Source organism: Benincasa hispida, chromosome 4, assembly GCF_009727055.1.
Source record: "Benincasa hispida cultivar B227 chromosome 4, ASM972705v1, whole genome shotgun sequence".
Classification (NCBI taxonomy): domain Eukaryota; kingdom Viridiplantae; phylum Streptophyta; class Magnoliopsida; order Cucurbitales; family Cucurbitaceae; genus Benincasa; species Benincasa hispida.
The window spans coordinates 64905904-64921807 of NC_052352.1; the positions used below are offsets into that span (position 1 = coordinate 64905904).

The 15904-nt window shown below is 33.1% G+C and overlaps 2 protein-coding genes across 2 annotated transcripts; one reads left to right on the forward strand and one right to left on the reverse strand.

The window, feature by feature from the left end:
• Nucleotides 1–422: 422 nt before the first annotated feature.
• On the forward strand, nucleotides 423–4539 carry LOC120076020 (probable methyltransferase PMT11). The gene is made up of 9 exons (XM_039029798.1): nucleotides 423–1232; nucleotides 1363–1512; nucleotides 1604–1874; nucleotides 2375–2485; nucleotides 2811–2970; nucleotides 3107–3364; nucleotides 3451–3573; nucleotides 3700–3777; nucleotides 3903–4539. The coding sequence occupies exons 1-9, from the start codon at nucleotides 564–566 to the stop codon at nucleotides 4108–4110; spliced, it is 2028 nt and encodes a 675-aa protein (XP_038885726.1). The 5' UTR covers nucleotides 423–563; the 3' UTR covers nucleotides 4111–4539.
• Nucleotides 4540–7938: 3399 nt separating this feature from the next.
• Nucleotides 7939–9866, reverse strand: LOC120076021 (protein phosphatase 2C 37-like). The gene is made up of 3 exons (XM_039029799.1): nucleotides 9375–9866; nucleotides 8908–9285; nucleotides 7939–8704 (listed from the first exon to the last, which is right to left on the reverse strand). Exons 1-3 carry the CDS (start codon nucleotides 9762–9764, stop codon nucleotides 8264–8266), a joined length of 1209 nt encoding a protein of 402 aa, XP_038885727.1. The 5' UTR covers nucleotides 9765–9866; the 3' UTR covers nucleotides 7939–8263.
• Between the last annotated feature and the right edge of the window lie 6038 nt (nucleotides 9867–15904).

Sequence of the window (15904 nt, forward strand, 5' to 3'; positions counted from 1 at the left end):
TTTTTCATTGCCTCTCTCTTTTTAGAATTATTCCTTTTCATCACTCATAGTGTAATAATTATATCCAGAAAAAAAATTGGTAAATAAGAAAAATGAGTTGACGAATATTTTTTTTACCCAAAGACGTGTATAGTTGGAAAGGTGCATTTGTAATCCTCACCGTTACGGTCTCGTGGGTCACCGACGTTAATATTGAAACTATTCTAAACGGCCTTCCATTTATGAAGTCTATTTTAACACGTGGCGTGTTATCAGGTAGGCTGTTTTAAAACTCGGTGCAACTCAGGGTGAGTTCGAACATGAAATTTCACTCGCCTTTTCGGACACGAGGAGTAAAGTAATGTAATCTAAATCCGCCAACTTCAGTTCCCCATATTGGTATTATTTTTACAGTTCGAAAAACAAAATTAAATAGAAAATAATAATAATAATAATTTAGCGCTAAATTCTGCAAATTCTCCTTAAATTCTTCTCCTCCGATTCCGCTTCCCAATTGCTTAGAGTGCAGAGAAGAGGAAGCGAAGAAGATCTGAGATCTGGAAAACTCTGCAAATTGAACAAGAATGAGATCTGATTCGTTAGGCAATGGCGATTCATTTCGAGCTCCTCCATTGTTCAAGATCGCTACCTTTGTTTTTGTTGCTGTTACTTTCTTTTACTTTGGGAAGCATTGGTCTGATGGTTACCAGCAGCTTATCTTCTTCACCACTACTACCACTAAACCTCCTTCGGTTTCACTTTCACCAAACTACAACAAGCATTTCAATATCTCTAATCTGATTGATCACAATGATACTCAGACGCTTCCTGATAAGACATTGAATCTCGACCCAACTCCATCGCCCTTGCTCGCTACGAATCCTCCCCCTCCGCCGTCTGATTCGGTGCAGAAATTTGGAATTGTGGACGAGAATGGAACTATGTCCGATCAATTTGAGGTAGGGGATTTCGATCCTGAATATGTAGAGAATTGGGGGAATTCCACTCAGGTTGACAATGGCGAGGGTGGTTCTCGGAGATTCCGGATTAAGAAGTTTGGTCTCTGCCCTCAGAATATGAGTGAGTATATACCTTGTTTGGATAATGCGGACGCAATTGCAAAGCTCGAGTCAACGGAAAGAGGGGAAAAGTTCGAGAGGCATTGCCCTGTCGCCGGTGGAGGTTTCGATTGCCTGATTCCGCCGCCGAAGGGGTATCAAACCCCAATCCCTTGGCCAAGAAGCAGAGACGAGGTATTGCTCGCTTTATGATAATTAGTTACAGAAATTGAATGATTTGAAACTATTACAACTAATTAAGACTTGGTTTTTTTCTTGAAAATATTTTGGAGTTTTCTTAACTTAGGCGTATCGTTGGTTTTAGGTTTGGTTCAGCAATGTTCCTCATACTCGCCTAGTTGAGGATAAAGGGGGTCAAAACTGGATTACCAGAGACAAAGATAAGTTTAGGTTTCCTGGAGGTGGTACACAGTTTATACATGGTGCTGATGAATATTTGGATCATATTTCAAAGGTAACTAAGACTGTAATTATGAAAGTTTAGAATAGAAAATTATGCATTTGGTGACATGGAATCTGATGCTGTTTCTCTTTATATTGACTAGATGATCCCTGATATAGCCTTTGGCCGTCATACTCGCGTTGTCTTGGATATTGGATGTGGTGTTGCAAGTTTTGGCGCTTATTTGCTGTCGCGGAATGTCACTACTATGTCCATTGCTCCAAAAGATGTTCATGAGAATCAGATTCAGTTTGCTCTTGAACGAGGTGTGCCTGCAATGGTTGCTGCATTTGCAACTCATCGTTTATTGTATCCCAGTCAAGCTTTTGACTTAATACATTGTTCGCGATGCAGAATCAACTGGACTCGTGATGGTACTTTTTCTTTTTTATCTCATCCATTATAATATCATGTAAATATGAACAAGGATAAGAATGGAATTCACTTTGGTACTCAATTTAAGAATGACATTTTTCTTTGCTAGAACTCATCTAGACATTCATTGGCGATGCATGACATCCAAATCAACGAGCAAAAAAATACTACTTTATAATTAATGTTCTTTTCAAGGAACTTAGGACTATAACTTAAACTCCCCAATACTTTTTCCAGAGTGAAACACTTCTTATTCTTTCTACTCATGCCATATATCATTGTTTATCAAAGATAAACATCATGATGACCCTTTTACTTTGTTGCTCATGAAGTCCTAAGTGGATTTCAAACAGGTTTCTTGAAATTCATGTTTTTGATGTGCCAGACTTTGTTTAGTTATAGTATTTGTCTGTTGAAGCTTTGTTTTTAAGCATATTTACTTTAGGTTCATTGTATGGCTGTTTTGTTGATTTTTAATCTTCAACTTCGTCATTTTTAGATGGTATCTTGCTGCTTGAGGTTAACCGAATGCTCAGGGCCGGTGGATACTTTGCATGGGCAGCACAACCAGTTTATAAGCATGAAGAAGTTCTAGAGGAACAGTGGGAAGGTAACTATTAATTTTCTTAAGATCACATGCTGATGATGTGTTTTAGCCTGTGAAGTTTGGTATGGATGAGCAATTCTTAGTTAGCGGTTTTAAATTTTGCACTCTACACTCATCTCTATTTGTGCTCTTAGTAATACAAAACCATTCTCTTGCAAGCTCTTTTTGTCCTCTTCAAGCTTTTTAGATAAGAAAGTAATAGAACCTGACTGATGAAAGTTATATGTTTTTGTGCCTACATTTTGTTAGTTTGGATGAAAGTGACCTAAATATCTCTGAATTTTCAAGTGAGGTTTATGTGTGTTCTTTTTTTTTTTTTGGTTGCCAGAGATGCTCAATTTGACCAACCGACTATGTTGGGAGTTTGTGAAAAAAGATGGATATATAGCAATTTGGCAGAAGCCATTAAATAATAGTTGTTATCTAAATCGTGAGGCAGCAACTAAACCACCACTTTGTGACCAAAATGACGACCCAGACAGAGTATGGTATGAATGCAATTCTAAGGTTATTAGAGAATTGTAGTTTTCCTTTTCCTTTTTTTTTTCTCCCCCCTTTTCTCTATAGTTATTTTATTGATATGTAATTTTTATGCATTATCTTTGATTACTTCTTGTGAGACAGGAATGTGAATCTTAAGACATGCATCTCTCGTCTTCCAGAAGATGGTTACGGAGGAAATATCACTGTTTGGCCTGCACGGTTGCATACACCACCTGATAGGCTTCAGACAATTCAATACGATGCGTACATTTCCAGAAATGAGCTCTTTCAGGCAGAATCTAAATACTGGAATGAGATAATAGACAGCTATGTTCGTGCATTTCATTGGAAGTCGTTTAGACTAAGAAATGTAATGGATATGAAAGCTGGATTTGGAGGGTATGTTTATCAGCCACTCTTCCACTGATCTGCCATTTCTTCATTACTCCCCTGATATATGTGGTTAAGATCTTCTTCGTTAACAGATTTGCAGCAGCGTTGATCGATCTTAAACTTGATTGTTGGGTGTTGAATGTTGTTCCTGTTAGTGGCCCCAACACCTTGCCTGTTATTTATGATCGTGGACTCATCGGAGTTATGCACGATTGGTAACATACGAAACTTTTTTTTATATAGATCAGTATCAAGCTTTTGGATGCATGTTTTAAACTACAGTGATATAGAAGAAAATGTCGGTAATTGATAACAGAACAAACAATATTGTAACATGTCAGGTGCGAACCATTTGATACGTATCCAAGAACCTACGATTTATTGCATGCAGCTGGTTTGTTCTCAGTTGAAAGGAACAGGTATACAGGATGTATTAGATTTCTCTGTTTGAGTTTGTTTCCTTAGATTTGATTTCTTTGTGGTCAACGGAGTGAATGTGAAAATCATTGTGTTGGGTACCATCTGCGAAATTGATATGTTTCAGGTGCAATATGTCAACCATAATGCTTGAGATGGATAGAATACTGAGGCCGGGTGGACGCGTCTACATCCGAGACTCCGTTGCAGTCATGGATGAGCTTCAGGACATCGGGAAGGCCATGGGTTGGCACGTGAATCTGCGGGATACATCAGAAGGTCCTCATGCTAGTTATAAGATAATGATGGCAGATAAGGTCCTTCTAAGAGCATAAAAAAGCAGTGAAACTGAAAATGTTTTAGCCCCTAAATTACTAACCCCAATTTAAGGCCAGATTAGCGAAGCAAAGAAATGGCGACCGTCTGTCTTAAGAAGCAATAAAAAGATGTCTACTAAGAGATCATCATCAATCACAGACATAGGTACTCTCTATTAATACCTCCATCATAGCTGACGATCACAATAGATGATATATATAGTTGATTCTATTCTGTTATAAATTCTTAGAACTGGCTTCAAAATGAGAGCCAAATTTGTTGTATTGATTTTTGTCACCCAATTGTAAACAATTCACTGTTTGTACTTAATTGTGCATTGTTGTGTCCACTGAGAGAGATGCATATTACGAGACGTTTGATTAACAAATGAACTTGTATAAACTAATTTGGTTTTGGAAAGTGAAGTTTATTTATTGCTATCCTCATTACTATACATTCTTATTTTTTGTGATTTCGGTTTATAAACAAATTCAGTGGTGGGTTTGATATGATTCCTGCAAACATGAACAAGTAGATTGTGCTTTGTAGTTGTGTTGCTGTCTCTGTGCTTGCAGTTGCAGAATGGATGCAGATTTGCCGTCTGTATTACGTAATTTCTAGAGGGATACAGTTGAAATACGTGTGAGCACAAGTTCCAATCCAAAGATTAGAAACAACTGTTGGTGACATTGTCAAATGACGGTATGTATGACTCAGATATTTTCGAAATTTTCAACTTGTTTCTGTCATTTTGTTTTGTTCTGAGCCAGGGTATACATACATACATACATACATATATATATATGTTGATCATTTTATAGAATCCACTTTCTAAGGAATTCTTCTTTCCTATATGGATAAATAGAAGGTGTATGGGAAATTGTTATTTGTATGACATACAAGGTGACATTTTCGGAATTTTCAACTTTGTCTCTGTTGTTAATGTTATGTTTTCTTCTGGGCTTGTGGTGCAGTGGGAAAAGATTCATCTAATTCATAGAGAAGTCAATCTCTTAAAAATTAAACATAAAAATTTTGCATAATTATTATTCAAAAATATATTTTTTTAGTTTAAGATTTTAGATCTAGTTTTCATTTGGTCATTAATTTTAAAATATTTTACTTTTTTCAAGTGTAATTTTTATTTGGTCATAGTTTGAAAATGTACAATTTTATATTGAGTTTTGAGTTTTGTTTTGATTTGATTGCTAGATTTTAGTAAAAAGGCAACATTTTAAAACCTAAGGATCAGAGTAGACTCAAAACTTAGGTCTTAAAAGATATTTTTTCAATATTATGTTATAATACAATTTAGTTTATAGTATATTATATTTCTTATATTTTATTTTCACAAAATTGAATTTAGCTTATAATAAGAAATGTTATATTTATTAAAGTTTTTGCCATGTTTTAATATAATTCTACATTTTAAAATTTTAAACTCAAAATCTGAATATCTAAAAAGAATTGTTTTCATAACTTTTACTAGTTATATCCCAAATACAATATGCAAAGGTATTTTCTGGAACTTAATGAATTTGATAACAATAAATTAAAATACATCATAAATTTGAAATTATTATGGCTCCATTTGGTAACAATTTGGTTTTTTTGTTTTTGTTTTTTAAAAATTAAGTCTATTTCATCCACATTTCTTACAATGATTTGTATCTTCATTAAATACATTGGATGAATTCTTAGTCAAATTTAAAAAAGAAAAATAACTTTTTAAAAGTTACTTTTAAACTCTTGGTGTAAAGTAGATAACAAAGAAAGAAATTTGGATGTGGAAGTAGTGTCTAAAAAAAAACAAAAAACAAAATGATTACTAAATGAGGCTTATGTTTAACCTAAAATTAGAAAACAACAAATACATTTTGTTGATGTCGTAATAAAAATCACATGTTAATGCTTTTTTCCATAGCAATGAACAGAACTATAAAAGAATACATAATAAAAATAACATGTTAATTCTTTTTTTCATAGCAATAAACAGAACTATAACTGAATAAGAAAGAATGGGGGTGGAGTGATGCAAGTAAAAGATTAAACATCCATATTCTTAAAATCTGTGTTGAAGATTTAAAATATGGGCTTTCAATAGCCTAATTAAATAAACTCAATTACAAGAATGTCCTAAATCTATCTTTTTTTTCATGAATAGCTTAATGTCCTAGGATATTACATAAAAGTTGGGCTGAAAGTATTACACCCCTACATAATTTTGACGGAAAGAAAGAGAAATACGAAAAACCATTTATGGAAAAATATATATATATTTTAAAAAAACGTGCACCTTAAATATACTTTTCACTATTTGAAGATTTTTATTTGTAAAATTTATGAAATTAGATAAACATGCCAAATAAAAACATAATATATAATAAAACATTGAACATGAGGTATAATATATATTGTAATATATTAAATAGACATGTCTTAATCAAATGTACAATGTCATCGTTTGAATATATCATATAATATATTACCTATTTTTGATAAATAAATTACAATATACAATAAAATATATGTGATTAATAATCATATACATTGTAATATATTAAATATACTTTTAACTCAAGTTCATAATCTTATTGAAATGATGTAATATCAAAATATGGTGAATAAATCAAGAGTATATGATAAAAGACCAATAACCATATTCATTGTAATATATTAAATATATTTTCAACTCCTAACCCAGAAGAAGAAATCAGATTCTGCATCAGACGGAAGGAAAAAAACATGACGGCCCGATTTTCATGATAGATAGTGTAATTAATATTTATTAAAAAAAAAAATCTACAAAGAATTAATATTATACTCTGATTGATTTTTTTAATTATTTCAATCATAAAATAATTCGAACATTAAATATGAGAGAAATTGTACCAGTAAGTTAAGATTGTCTCAATTTTTATGCAGAAATCTAGGTATGAAATTTATTTAAAATTTATGACATTTATGAATATTGCTGGTAAAATAGGTTAATTTTATAAATCTTCCTTGAAAAAATTATCTAGCCTACTAGAAACTGCTGTGCAGAAGTTTGAAATAGACCAGGTTTTTATGATTTTAACTCACCTTTCCATAAGACAACATCGATATAAGTTGACCTTTGAAGGAGGTCGAATTAATTTATTAAGAATTATTTTTTTTAGTACAATAATTGTGTGATAGGGGATTAAACTTTCGACTTCTATGGATCAAACATATGTTAATACCACTGAATCAAGTTCAATTTTATATCTATAAATATAAGAGAGATTAATTAATATATTCACATTGACGGCACAATTTTTTCCCCATTTTTTTTGATTAAACAAAAAAGAAGACTAGAAATTATTTACAAGATTACATCACGTGACACAACTAAATTAAACAATTCGGAATAAGAAAAATGGAGATAACAAGATTCATAATCCAAAGAAAAGAGAGAACAAGATTCTTAGTCCTCCTTAGTAAGATAATGCATCATTCTATTGTGACACCGACGAATATGAAATGACTCTTACGACCTATTATCCTCAAAGAAAGAAAAAGTTACATCATATTTATTATGGTTATTACAAGCAATCTCATCAATTTCACCAATCATCTTCTTTCACTTTAGGAAATAATCACTATTAAATTGTTTTGAAAACATTTTTAAAAAAATTAAAATTTATATGTTGTATGAATTAAAAAAAAATATCGAACTAAAGGACCATGATAGATCAGCACTAATGTAGAAGTAAAAGTTTATCTATTGTTCAAAATAAAATTATAAAATAATAATTAAGTACCAACTGACCTAAAATAATTTTCATACATTCCAAAAAAAAAAAAAAAAAAATAATCACATATTATGAATATTAATTGAATAATTTAAAGTGTATAAAATTACATGCCGCCTAAAAAGTATTTAAATATTTTTCTTTTTCTAAAATTGTATCAATCGCATGATAGAAATGCGTCAAGATAGAGTTGAACATAAGGGATCAACCTTACTTCCTAAGCTCAAACATATAGGTTTGATCGTATTTTATTTTCCAAAACTTTTATAAAATTCAACCCCCAAGTAAAATTAAAACAAAAGTAAAAACAAAAACTAACAAAAACAAAAAAACAAAAAAACAAAAAATCAGAAACAAAAATGAAATTGCGATCCAATCCGATCTCTTCCTACTCTCAGTGTTTTAGTTGTGGTGGTGATGTTGTTCTCAGATCTATAACCACAATGCTAATGTTATCTTCACTATGCTTGGCCATTGCCAACTTTGTCAGTAAAATGGAAGCATCCAAACATGTTTTGTTAGATTCACCAATCACCGATTCCGATGATTCTGACAACGACGACAACCGTTGCGTCTGCATGCTTGTCCGAACGACGTCACATGCAGTTTCATTTGTAACAACATCCCACAGGCCATCGGTAGCCAATATGATGAACTCATCTTCCGTTGTTCGATCCATTACCACGACCTCTGGCTCTGATATCACATAAGGCTTTAAAGAACTGTCGCCTATAGCTCTTGATGTCGCTAAAACTCCCAGCACTCTCGCTCCTTCCCAATTTATCACACATCCACCTCGAGATTCTATTCGCGACAATTCATCTGGCCGATCCGGCTGTAAAATTTAAATCAAATTAAATTAAAAAAACTGTCATAATATTGTTGACAACTATTTTGTAATAAAACATTATGAAAACTAATCCTTCAACATCCTTAACTTACATCTTATCTTCGGTTTGAATTTGGATAAACATGACATGAGGCTGGACCAATTTTAGAGGGTAAATGGAGATACTCTAAAAGTTTAATATGCAATACCTTATGGTCGGAGGAAAGAGGGAGGATTCCGGTAGTTTTTCGGCAAAGGACCGCGCGAGAATCGCCGCAGTTGGCGATGATGAACTTGTGGGGCATCAGTAAGGCAACGAGAGCAGTAGATCCAACGGTGTCGTATTGATGAGGATTTTGGAGTTCGCATCTGCAACTAAGACTGTGGGAGGAGGAGAATGAGCCGGCGGCGGCGGCGGAGGCATCTCTCTGTTTAATTTTGTTGGAGTACTCCTTCATTACTTCCTCATCCATACGCCCAAAGCTTCTTTGCATTATTTTCGTCCATTCCTCTGTTTCATTTAATTCCCTTTCATCAATCTCTTCTTTCACTATTTCATGCATTCGATTCTTACATCTCATCGACACCTTCAAATTCACAAAGCCCAATTAATCAAAATCATCAATTTCATCATTCATATCAAGAAATTAAAACCGGGGGNGAATGTTCCGTTTACATGAGAGCAGCCATGGCCGTCGAAGACCCCAAAAAAGTGAAGAGGAATTTGGGGTTGATTCTTTTGAGTAGCAAAGTAAAGATGAACAGAAACCGTGTCCTCCATTTCTCTTCTTCTGCCACAAACTGAGATAACCCCATATTTAACTTCATCAACGTTATCTTCATTCCTCTGCCCTCTGTTCTCATGATCTTCATTTTCGCACCGCCGTGAGATCGAATGCATACTGCGGCGTTTCCGTCCCGTCGATGAAGCACTGGCCGTATTATCGGCGGCAGTGGCGGCGGTGGCGCCTTTGAGGTTAAGAAAGTCCATTTTTCGGCGATATCGAGATCGTGGCGGGGGAGAGGGCTGGGCATCATCTGCAGCATTAAACCAAATATCAGCCATATATTGGGTGGGTATAAACTGGAAACTATGGGATTGTTATTAAAATCAAAAGGCTGTTTAGGACAGGGAAGGGCTATGTTGGAAACATTGGAATCAAAACCTACACTCAACCCCAAGTTTTATAACCATTATTTAGTCCTTTTTTTTTTAATAATTTAAATTTAATTTAATATTATTCTACATTCAAACCGAAAACTTTAGGAGAGTTTGGACCACCGAGTTTGGATTATAATAGTTTGTAGCTTATAATAGCCCGTGTTTGAGTAGAGGCGATTTTAGTCTGAGTAGAAAATAAACGTTGTAATAAAAAGGAAAAAAAGATGACGAGTATGAAATACTAAACACTATAACAAACAAAAATTTGAAATAGTGGTATTTGTAATTAATCGTAGGTTATAATAGTTAGAAACACCAACGGTTATAATTGGAGCCCCAAACGTAGAATAGACTATAATAGCTCATTCTAGTCACTTGAAGTTGGAGGTCTAAACACCCACTTTATAATCTACATGAAATACTCCTCTTAAATTATCAATTGGTTTTGAAATAGATGAACTAGATGTTTATCTAATATGATATCAAAATATTGAGCTTGCATGAGTATTTGGGTCTAAAAGAAAATTTGCGATCTGATCCAAGAATCATAAACTCAAACAAGCATTTATTTTAAGTGTTGGCCATTGTGTCATAAATCTCGTGGTTTGTAATGTATAAACGAAGCTATTCATTTATTGAATAAAATAAGGAGTTATTTTTATTTGACATTTAGAATGTGTAACTCAATCCAATAAACAAGATCCGATGTTATTTATTGTAACTTAAACATGCATGTGGTTGACATACAAGTGAATCATGTTTAAGTAATAACCTAAATGGTCTGTAGTACATGAATAAGATTGGATGCCTTATCCCGATGACACTACAGATACGACACACTTTATAATTGTTAGAATAGTTGTAAAGTGACATGATTTGATCTTACTCGTTCACGTGAAGACATGTGAGTTGGGGTATTCTATACAAAGAGTTTGTATAAGACTGAATTGCGAAATGATTAGCCTTTCTTTATAACGGTGTTACTCTAAAAGACTTACATTACACTAGGATGACTATAGATAACTTGACCTTAATCCTGAGTGAGTTGTGAACTCTTACCTATGAGGGCAATTCTTTAATCTGTATGGGCGAGAGTGGCCTGATTCGCCGACTCAATATGCATACCATTTTGGGAATTTTTCTGAGTGGAGAGCTGGGAACGCAATTACACAAGATAAAATTCACTCCTTTCTGGTCATAGGGTAAGTAGATGAATTGCTCTGGCTGATTCTGGGTCTTGAACGATGAGGTACCTCATCCTCTCACTGGTCAGAGAGGGGTCTAGTTTATAGTTGAACTATAACTAATTGTTCATTAGAGGGATCAGTGGTATTTAAGGAGTTAGATGTATCTACAAAGTTAAAACGGTAATTCTGACCCAGTTGTGTTTATGAGCGATTCGTGAAGGAACTCAATATTGATTGGTTATATTCATGGATATAGAAATATATCTACAGTGCGAAGAGTGTAGCTGTCGGTCTTTAGTGGAGTCACTAGTAGTTAATGAATGTTGGTTAATTAATCTCTCAATAAGGATAAAACAAGGAATAAATAGTTTGGAATAATTTGAATTGTTCAAATTATTTAAGAGAAATTTTATATTAATAGGATTAATATAAAGTATAATGTATATTCATACATTATAATACATAGTTAATTATGAATATGATTTATAATTAATACTATATATAAAGGAATTAATATAATGTATATTGATACATCATAGTTCATTATGAATATGATTTATGATCAATAAGAGAGATGAAAATTTGAATGAGATTCAAATTGATATAATATATATTGATACATTATAATATAGTTAATTATAAATATAGTTTATAATTAATACTATATAATATTTGAGAGTGATACATTTGAATAAGATTTAAATGTTAATTATATACATGTGATTCATATAAATACTATAGATTAAAATTAATATGAATAAGATTCGTATTAAAATTATAGGTTATGTGAGATGATGTCATTTGAACATGATTCAAATGAAATGAAATATATGATATTTAATTATAAATTAATTAATTGTTGATTAATGTTATATATATATACACTAAATGAGAGATAATATGTATTAAGTTAAACTAAAATAACTCCCATTGGGAGTTATTAGACGTTAAAAAATGTGAGAGTTGTATATTCTCTCTCCCGCATTCATCATCTTACGCATAACACTTAGTGTGTGGGTGTTGAGAGTTTGTTGTTTTTTTCTTTTTCTGTAAAAAAGTTATAAAGAAGAAAACAAAGGGTGCTCTAAAGATCTCTCTCAAAATTCCTCTCTAAAATTCCATTCCCTCTCCAGAAAACAAAGGATCCCACAATCCATTGGTCCTCGCCGGAGAATAGCAAGGAAGTTTTCTTGGTGATGTCCATTGTTCATGGTCAATGCTATTTGTGGAAGTTTTGTTAGAGGGAGATCAAGTACGAAGTTGTTCAGAACTTGGAGTGGAATCACCATGAAAAGGAGTCTTCAAGGGTAATTTCCTCATGAAATTTTATTATCAAATCTCAACAACATGCTTATTAAGTAGTTTTGCTATGTTTATTCTTCTCTATATTTTACAATTTTCAAATTGATAATCGAATACACGACGTTCACACGCTTCGCGAGAAATTCGATTCCTTCATTGAGTGGATATGTTGAGACTGCCAATAGTTTTGTAGATAAAACATCATATAGTTTATCTAATAAATATAGCATATCTGATCTAGTGAACTATGTTTAACGTGTTGATACGAAAATATGGTAGTTGGCTCATACTAGTGCTTGGTTTTTTCTAGATGGTTTATAGATAAATTTTCATAAATAGAAAAAATGTCAAACTATTTATCAAAATAGCAAAAAAAAAAAAAAAAAAATGCTGACAGACACTGATAGACTTCTATCAACCTCTATCAATGATAGACTTCTATTAGTTTTTATTACTGATAGACGATGATAGAATTCTATCAACCTTTATTGATGATAGGTTCTATCAGTCTTTATCGATGATAGACTTCTATGACAGACACTGATAGACTTCTATCAACCTCTATCAATGATAGACTTCTATTAGTTTTTATTACTGATAGACGATGATAGAATTCTATCAACCTTTATTGATGATAGGTTCTATCAGTCTTTATCGATGATAGACTTCTATGATAGATACTGATAGACTTCTATCAACATTTATCAGTGATAGACTTGTATTAGTTTCTATCACTGATAGACACTGATAGAAACTGATACAAGTCTATCACTAATAGATGCTGATAGACTTCTATCAGCATTTATTTGGGATAGACATTGTTGTCTATCACAACTATCTAATAGCAAAAAAATGTTCAATAACAATGTCTAGTGTATGTACCATAAACTATCTAAAAGTAAATAAACTATCAACAATTAACAACAACAAAATGATTATTTATTGATAGGTAATTGATAGTAGTCTACCACTGTCTATCACATCTAGTTATAGACAAATATAAGTGTCTATCTGTGATAGATAATGATAGTGTTCTATCACTTGGTCTATCACTTGACCTTCCATTGTCTATGATTATCATTATAATTATTATTTTGGAACTAGCAACAAAACTATAAAAAACTATTATCACTTGGTCTAAAATTTGGCCTTCTATTGTCTATCATTGTCATTCTAATTAACATTTTTAAACTAGCAACAAAACTATAAATAGAGGAGGAGGAGGAGGAGGAGGAGGAGGAGGAAATAATTAAACTTTACTATTTGTGTAAATATTTTTTTCCTTATTTTTCTATTTTTGAAAACCTTACTTGTTTATATTTACATTAATGTATATGTGGTGTTGTGTCTAACACACTATGGGGGTATTTGAGGTATTGGCATAAGTTGTTTTGAGTTGCATTTTTTAATTCAACTCAATGTTTGGCCCAAACTTAGTAAAATAGCCTCGTAACTTCTGGAGAAGGGGTGATGTTAGTAACTCAATTCCACCAACTTAAAAAATGTTTGCACATTAATTGATGAACTTCATCTTTCCCATTCTCTCTCTTTCCAATATTTCTAATGACACCCTCTTGGCACTGTTAATGATCAACTTCGACAACCTCGACACCCAACTTCGATGATCAACTCTGATGCTATGCTCTGGTGACAAACCTTGACACCCAACTTCGATAACAACCACCATTAACAACAAATGTCAGTGACCGCTGATCAAATGAATGTATGAGCAACAAAATATTATGGATGAGTGAGGTCTCAATGTAAGCATACACTATCAATGAAGTAATAAACTTGGAGTATTCCAAGTGTTGAATCCCATAGGACTAGATTGATTTCTAATTTAGCTATGACTATGAATCAATGAAACTGAGATAACCAAGGAAGTTATATTGTGTGAAGGGTTTGGAATACCTCAACATGGAAGCAATTGAATGCGCGTGTCTCTAATTTTATTTTATAGAACAATAAATGCAGAATGACAGAAATAAAGATAAACATAAAACGAAAAAAAATACTAAGCATGCTTTTTCTACTGAGAATTCTACAGAGAAGAAAGGGAAATTCACCCTTGAAGACTTAACTCTTCACGTTTCCTCTCCACAGCCAAATGTCACGCACAAAAATTCTTCTCCCAAGCTCGAACGAAAATTCACAGCACGACAGTAACCTAGAACGAACATCACCAAAATTTCTTCCTCATTATTCTCAAGGTGAGAATCACGCAGAGTTATATGGGCTTATGATTTTTAATTTTGTGAAAGGGAAGGAGAGAGTTTTTGCATAAAGATTTTTTTTCTTCACATAGAGAGCACCCAAGCAGGAGGAAGAAGATGAAGATTAAAACCCCAACTTCCCTTTTTTTGTGTTGCACGTAGAACAAAAAAAGGGAATTGAGGGGAGTTATAAAAAATAACTCCATCCCCATTTTAATTTTCTAAAATTCAAAAAAATGTATAATTAGAATTTTAATTATATGTACATTGAGGCTCTCTCAACGATTGAGGTGGTCCTTATCACTACGTCGAGACTCCCTCAATGGTTGAGGTGGATGTGACTGCTAGATGAACCGACATCAACAACTCTTGTTGATGTATTGGGTTCTTCAACAACTCTTGTTGAAGTTTCAATAGTTTCATTGGAAAGCTCGTTCAACACTATCTTACCGTGTGACTTATGCTCCTTGATGTGGTCCTCTTTTTAAAATGTAGCATTTATCGATACAAACACTTTATTATCTTTAGAATCGTAGAAGTATCCACCTCTTGTTCCTTTGAGTGGCCTATAAATAGACATAGTTTCGAACGAGGTTCCAATTTCTTAGGATTAGCCTTAAGCACGTGTGTTGGACAACCCCAAATCCTGAAATGGTGTAAATTACCTTTACGTCCATTCCATAATTCCAAAGGTGTTTCAGAAACACTCTTAGAGGGAACACAATTCAAAATATAAGCTGCAGACTATACTGTATAACCCCAAAACGAGTAAGGTAAATGAGCATAGCTCATCAAAGACTGAATCATGTTCAACAAGGTCCTATTTTTCCTTTCTGATACACCATTCTAATGAGGTGTACTAGGTACCGAGAGTTGGGATACAATTCCATGTTCTATCAAATAGTCCTAGAATCTCAAATTCATATACTTTCCACCTCGATCAGTTCGAAGTTCCTTAATTAGTTTACCTAATATATTTTCAACTTCAGCCTTGTACTCCTTGAACTTTTCAAGAGCTTCGAACTTGTATTACATTAGGTAGACATGCTTATACCTAGAATAATCATCTATAAAAGACATGAAATATTCAAACCCCCCTTGCCTAAACATTCATAGGACCACAGAGGTCCGAATGTACAAGTTCTAAGGATTCTTTGGCTTTGTGAACTTTTCCAATAAAAGTTCTTTTAATCATTTTTCCTTCAAGGCATGACTCACATACTGATAGAGAATTTTCTTCTAACTCGCTTAAAAGTCCATTCTTAACCAACATCTTAATCTTATTGAGATTTATGTGTCCGAATCTTAGGTGCCAAAGTTGGACATTTTCTTTAGAAGA